General features: G+C 45.0%; 1 protein-coding gene across 1 annotated transcript; it reads right to left on the bottom strand.

Annotated features, from left to right (window-relative positions):
* Positions 1–3,687: 3,687 nt before the first annotated feature.
* Positions 3,688–5,668, bottom strand: LOC119315492. Its single transcript, XM_037590105.1, has 6 exons — positions 5,537–5,668; positions 5,370–5,446; positions 5,021–5,275; positions 4,656–4,879; positions 4,357–4,562; positions 3,688–4,282 (listed from the first exon to the last, which is right to left on the bottom strand). Exons 1-6 carry the CDS (start codon positions 5,666–5,668, stop codon positions 3,824–3,826), a joined length of 1,353 nt encoding a protein of 450 aa, XP_037446002.1. The 3' UTR covers positions 3,688–3,823.
* Between the last annotated feature and the right edge of the window lie 1,753 nt (positions 5,669–7,421).

The raw sequence follows: 7,421 nt of genomic DNA, 5'->3' as shown, positions 1-7,421 counted from the left end.
AGGGGCCCATGAGGGTGGAGGGCGCGCCCAGGGGGTGGGCGCGCCCCCTGCCTCGTGGCCTCCTCGATTGTTTCTTGACGTCCACTCCAAGTCCCCTGGATCACGTTTGTTCCAAAAATAACGCTCCCGAAGGATTCATTCCATTTGGACTCTGTTTGATATTACTTTTCGGCGGAACACTGAAATAGACAAAAAAACAGCAATTTGGGCTGGGCCTCCGGTTAATAGGTTAGTCCCAAAAATAATATAAAAGTGTAAAAATAAGCCCATTAACATTCAAAACAGATAATATAATAGCATGGAACAATAAAAAATTATAGATATGTTGGAGACATATCACATATCAGAATGAATAGCAGGTGTAGGTGTCACAAGTTTACTCAAAACAGAAGGTGAATCAAGTGCAGAGCTAGATGGCAGTTCCTTACCTCCCCTCGTAGTTGAGGGAAAAATCTTGGTTCTTTGATCTTTCAAGTTCTTCATAGTGGCCAGCAAATATAAATCCCAAGTGACTCAAAGAATAGAGCTATGCTCCTCGGCAACAGCGCCAGAAAATAGTCTTGATAACCCACAAGTATAGGGGATCGCAACAGTTTTTGAGGATAGAGTATTCAACCCAAATTTATTGATTCAACACAAGGGGAGCCAAAGAATATTCTCAAGTATTAGCAGCTGAGTTGTCAATTCAACCACACTTGGAAAATTAATATCTGCAGCAAGGTATTTAGTAGCAAAGTAATATGGTAATAGTGGTAGTGGTAGAAAAAGTAATAGTTTTGGTTTTATAGTGATTGTAACAGTAGCAACGGAAAAGTAAATAAGCGAAGAACAATATATGAAAAGCTCGTAGGCAATGGATCAGTGATGGATAATTATGTCGGATGCGAGTCCTCATGCAATAGTTATAACATAGGGTGACACGGAACTAGCTCCAGTTCATCAATGTAATATAGGCATGTATTCCGAATATAGTCATACGTGCTTATGGAAAAGAACTTTCATGCCATCTTTTGTCCTACCCTCCCACTACTCGGGAAAAACCTAGCAGTAGCGCGTGTTTTAGGCCTATCAGTAGCGCGGGATGGTGCGCTACTGGTATGGCGCTACAGCTAAAGGTTAGCAGTAGCGTGGGTTAACCCACGCTACTGCTATATTGACTTAGTAGTAGCGTTTTCTCCAAACAGCACTACTACTAATTACTAGTAGCGCTTCTCCCTGCACGCGCTACTACTATTATTTCATGTTTTATTTCTTTTTTATTTCATGTTTTATTCATACACTTTTATACAAGTTTTCATACAGCAGCAATTTAGAGATTGTTTTTACATCATAATGAGTTATTACATCACTGGGTGAAAGAACCGTGGACTAGTTTCAAGTGGATGGACATCCACTTGAAACTAATCCGCGGTTCTTTCACCCAATGATATAATAAATATCATCGTCATCATCATCATCATATCATTAACAACTTATCATCATAATACATAATTGTCATATAACACCTCCTCATGTTCATCATTTTCATCAATGAGACATCACATAGCAAGTTGGTCACTAGTCATAAACACAACTACTCCTCATCATCAACTCTAACACATTGTACCACATAATAAATATTGTACCTCATAGGACCTACTGCATTCTCTTAGGACCTACTATATTCTCTTAGGTAAAATAGCATAAAACAAAATAGCCCCTGACTCTCCATTATGGAGAATGGAGATTATCCTGTCTCCAATTCTTTCCTTTCGCACAATGTTGCTTCCAAGTAGCTCCTTACGACTGTCCATACATTGTTTCCATTTTGTGATTTTCATGACTCCATATCTTTTAGAAATCCGATATGGACAGGTGAGATTCGTAGGACGACCTGGCTGTATGTTCAAAACATTAAGGCGACCTTTCTGATACATCAGATGAGGAACACAATCATCCGGGATTTTCTGTTGAAAAACATAGTAATAACTTCGTAGTTAGCAGTGTAGTTAAGTTCTAAAAGAATTTATGCAAAAGATGCACCGATGTCGTAGTAGTAAAAAAATCTTACCATGACATCTCCATGGATGTTACCGTAGTTGAACACGTGCACTAGTGGCACGTATTGACCATAATGCGGAGGAGTTTTATTATAGATATTGTAATTCTCAAGACCAGTACAAAATGCGACCAGATGATTTTTCTCCTGATAAGTTAACTCAGAGCCATCGGTGTAGTAGGTTCTGTTTACCATGTTCCACACATTGTTTGAACAATTAAAATAAGCTGTCAATGGAAATAAGTTGTCAACTATTTTAAAATGAACAATATAAATTAGTTAATAACTTTGTTTGAGAAACTCACATAGCGGTAGAATTGGAAGCGTATCAACAAGGACCCAAATGTCCAAATTGTCTTGGTCGATGTCAGGATCACCAAGATACATGGTGACAAACATACCCTCTTGAAAATCATACATCTTGCAAAGTGCTTCCCAACCCGGGCAACCAAAATGGGATACGCTCTCAGAATTGTATAGATTTACCTCAAAATCCATACCATGATGGGTCCTTAGGTTAATTTTCTTTGTTTCATTCCTCTCATTATCTTCAAAACCCATCCTCTCCAAGACATAGCATCTTGCATGGCATGGGATAAGCTAGTCAAATTGTAAAAGACAAAAATTACACGTTGAAGTACTACAAGTCGAGCTTAATTATGAAAAAACCCTTTGCATCGTAGCTTACCGTATCATAATCGAAGGCCTCCTCGAGCTTAATGCTGAAGCGCCGATCTTCGTCCAGGTGAGGCCTGTCGCAGAAACCCCGGTCGTCGTGGCACCAGGAGCACTCCCCCGAGAGACTTTCGCCGTCCGAGTACGACATTTCCTATGTTCATAATTCAAATATTAAACTTGTACAATTAAATATATGTACTATAAAAATTAAATTAGATCATTATTATTCATCACGGGTTGACTATCGGTCTGTCGAGTCTATATGGTGGAGACTCTCCCTCACTGATTCCTCCTCTCTGACATTTGCGACCGTCGGTGATGGTCGTTACTCCTTCTTTTCCCTAGTGCATAACAAAGGTCTAGCACAAGGAAAAGAAGGAGAAACGACCCCCGCAATAACAGTCGGGATTCTTCGTCCTCTCTCATATATGGTGGATAGACTCCCTCGTTGATTTTTCGACCTTCGGTGATGGAGCCTCGACAGACTTAATGTCAACCCGAAATGTCGTTTAATTATTTTTCTAGAAAATCCAGGCCACTTGATATTTCTTACATATTCTAGCACAAGTCATGCCAAGAAAAATTCCGGCATGACCTTTGCTAAAAGAGGACATATCAAGCGCCTGAAATTTGCTGGAACAGAAATTAATCTACACTCTAGCAAAACATAGGCCACTCGGAGGTGTAACATGAACATGATCGGCCACTTGGGCAACCACATATCCTATTTGAGCAACACAAGATATACATGTTTTTATCTACATCATATCTTATAGGACTCATATTGACATGGAGATTTGGTTGGTCTCACCTCGAGGTCGAAGGGGGTCGGTGACGGGGACGACGGCGGGGATGATGGAGGGGCTCCTTGATTTCTGCAAAAACAAAAACCCTATAAATAAAACCGTAGTGAACGACATCGATGCGGGAATAATTGCTCAAACTAAAAAAATAACAAAAAATGTGACATGTTCAACTAGTTCTATTAATTCAAATAGTTCTTACTAAATATAAATTTACTATAAATCTTTCCCTACTAATAAAGCACGAAGTGCTTCTGGTCGTACGTCAGAATTTTTGCAGAAAACCCCCTACTATTTTGGCTATTCAACCCGCAGTTCTCGGTGAGTTAAAGAAAAAACAGTTTGAGATCTTTTTGGCCTGTATCGAGCTGCGGCGCTCCCGATCCGATCGGGCGTAGGATGACGGCGGCGAGCACATGAAGGGCGCGGGCGGGACGCTGCCCGGGCGAGAGGAGGAGCAGGAGCGGAGGCGCGGAGGCGGGGCCATATGCGCCGGACGCGCGCACTCGCCCTCAGTCAACTCGGCCGCAGTGGCCCAGCTGCGAGAGCCCCATTCATCCTCCTCATCCTGAAGGAGACAGCTGACAGAGAGAGAGCCGAGGATAAGCATCAACGCCTGCCTAACAGGCACCGCCAAGAGATGGACGGCGGCCAGGAGGGGGTGCTCGAGACGGAGGAGCACGAGGCCGACAGAGAGGTTGCCGGAGGCAGCGAGCTCCAAGGCGGGGCGTTTCAGTTGTGTTCCATGTGGCGACTCCCTTCCCTGGAGAAAACAGAGATTAGACATAGACGAAGAAGGAGAAGGGGAGATTAGAGAGAGAAAGAGAGGGGCGGCACCTCTGGCTGCCCTGCTCGAGGAGGCGGCTCGGAAGCACAGAGGGGCTCCTCTCCAGGCGATGTTGGAGGAGGCGGGGAGGCCGACTGCTGGGAGCCCAGCCAGCCCCGACGCGTGCTGGCCCGGCCACCGAGAGCCCATACGAGCAGCAGCAGCGTCGCAGTCTGTCGACGAACGTGAAGCAGCCACCGGTCATGGGCAAGACGGCCTGGGAAATCGAAAGAGAGAGATGGGGTCAACGGAACGGACGCCAAAGGAAGAGGGGATCTGGGGCGGCGAGGGAGAAGCTAACCGCGCGCACCCGTGATCGATTCTGGCGTCGCGGTCCAGCAGAGAGTGGTGCTTGATTCGTTGTGGAGGAAGAAGAGAGAGGTCAATGCCGGGCCGTGGGCGTGTGTGTGGCTGCAGCACACACACACACACACCGAGAGGAAGGAGAGCAGAGCCGCTGGATGGATAGAGAGAAGACAAAGGAGAAGCGGTGCTGCCAGAAAATAATGGCGATGTGGATAAGATCCACAGAAGCTGCTCGGTGGGGATTTTTGGATTTTTTGTCAAAAGAGACTACCTGCCGGATTGAAATGACGAAGAAGACCACCTCTGAGTAAGATTGACAAAAAAGACCCCCTCGCCGTGGCGGCAGGCACGCCAGGCAACACGTGGCACCTGCCGCCATGACGTGAGGCGGCCGGCCCCGCCGCCACGCTGCCATGCTGCCAGTTGCTTGCTATGGGATTCCAGACCGGCGACGGAACGGGGACGAGCTCGTGGGCCCGGCCGCCACCGTATGAGGCGGCCGCACTGCTGCTGCCTGACAGCGCTGCTGCCGCACGCGATGGAGGGGTGGGCCCTGCCGCCACGCCCTGTGGCGGCCGCACTGCTTCTCTACATGCCGTCGCGAGAAGTGTCGTAGCCCGGAATCTGCATGATACAATTATCCATCCCATCCATGCCTGCAACATATATACCTAAGGCTTTTTGTTTTTGCAATAGTATATGTATGTTTTCCAATGACGTGATGCGTCGTCCTCGATGGACGCAGTGTTCTATTCGCCTGTATGGAGCAGCATGCATTGTCAATGCGGTGCAGTCCTGCACACAGATCAACATAAATTTATACGCGTGTACTGTAGCATCCCGTTGCTCTAGCTAGTGACGTCTCGACACGTAGCCCACACAGACCGTCCTGGGGCTGGCACCGATCGGCCCGCGTGCAGCAGCGGCAGTGCGGCCGCCACAGGGCGTGGCGGCAGGGCCCACCCCTTCGTCGCGTGCGGCAGAAGCTGTCAGGCAGCAGCAGTGCGGCCGCCTCATACTGTGACGGCCAGGCCCACGAGCCCGTCCCCGTTCCTTCGCCGGCCTGGAATCACGTAGCGAGGGACTGGCCGCCTGGCAGCATGGCGGCGGGGCTGGCTGCCTCACATCATGACGGCAGGTGCCACGTGTCGCCTGGTGCACCTGCCGCCATGGCGAGGGGGTCTTTTTTGTCGATTTGATTCAGAGGTGGTTTTTTTTGTCATTTTAATCCAATATGGGGTCTCTTTTGACGAAAAATCGGATTTTTGATGTCTTTTTTTAAAAACATGTGTTAAGAAAAGTTCATTTCCAAAACATGTTTCAATTCTAATAAAAAAGATTAAAATTTCCAAATAGTTTAATTATTTTGAAACATGTTAGGGTGGCTCTTCTTTACATCCACACTTCATACTTCAAAAAGCGATAACAGTATAAACTTATTACTGATGTTTATCAGAATTGTTTGTAAGAAATGGCATGTGTCATCCCACGGCCGCTTTTACGATATTTTTGCACGTTGCAACACATGGGAATTAGGTCCTGACAAATGCCATTAAGATATAAAAAGTGTTGTGTAATGCTATGTGGAGCATGTTCAAGAAAATTCGCACATTGCAACGCACGGGCATTTGTACCATATATGCATAGTATTTTGCAAAAAATATTTCCCTAATCTTTCCTTAATAATAATATAATATAATATAATATAATTTTTCTTAATAATAAAGCACGGATTGACTTCGTGGGTTCACCGTCACAATACGCTTCCGCCCAGTCATAATACACTTTTACGGTTCATATAGACAAAATCGTAATATAAATGAGGTGGTACTAATAGTTGTTCATCCGTCCGTCTGACCTCAGTGCCCACGGGTGCAACCAATTGAACTAGCGTATGATGGTGTTTACAGCGGGCCATTTGTACTAATGAAATATTCCTGCCGCTGAGCTGCATCGCTAGGCTTGAAAAATTGCACCGCTTGGCCTACCCAAATAGAGTGCTAGGCCTTTGCTGGGCCGCAAGCCGCGTGGAAAATAGATAGCGCTGGGAGTGACCGAACTCAGGTGAGCATCCATATTTTATGCCAGATTAGCCCCACATCGTTCGTTTAGATCAATTCGTAGCCCTTTATATACCAGAATTTCTCCTGTATGATCAGCAAGTTGCCTAAGAAAGGTTAACGTGAGAGCAGATAAGCTTCTAAGATGCACATGCACGCTTCATGATGCTCGAGTATATTATAATAAACGAAAGGAATTGAGTGATCAATTTCAGGACTGTGATTAAAGCGGGATTGTGTGGGACAGTTGATTTCATGGCCTGATTGCACGCTGCATCCTGGGATTGTGGGATATTTCATGGTATAATTGAAAGCACGAATGTGGAAAACTAGATTGAACGGCCGCAAAAAAACTCCAAACTAAAGCGGGATTGTGGCAGAGTTGATTTCATGGCTCATTGCGCAAAAAAATGATTCCTACTTTAACGGGATTGCGGAAAATTAATCATTGTGCTATGTTATTTTATTTAAATTTCTGTTACTAATCTTATTCTAAACAGAAAATGAGCGTGTTCATTGAACAACATCTTTTTTTTAAACTTAATTGAACAGTTCTGAAGTGAGGGAATTAACAAAAATTTGTGAGTTCCACAAAATTTTCCCTCCATTCTTCATTCTAGCTAATTTTATTTTTGTTCTTTTACTTAAACTCTGGTGGACATGATGGCAAGAACATTATTTTTATACTATATCACTACAAATGCGAGTAA

The sequence above is a fragment of the Triticum dicoccoides genome, chromosome 6A (assembly GCF_002162155.2).
Source record: "Triticum dicoccoides isolate Atlit2015 ecotype Zavitan chromosome 6A, WEW_v2.0, whole genome shotgun sequence".
In the NCBI taxonomy this organism is placed as follows: Eukaryota; Viridiplantae; Streptophyta; class Magnoliopsida; order Poales; family Poaceae; genus Triticum; species Triticum dicoccoides.
The sequence above is the reverse complement of the archived record's forward strand: the minus strand, read 5'-3'. Positions and strand labels throughout refer to the sequence as shown.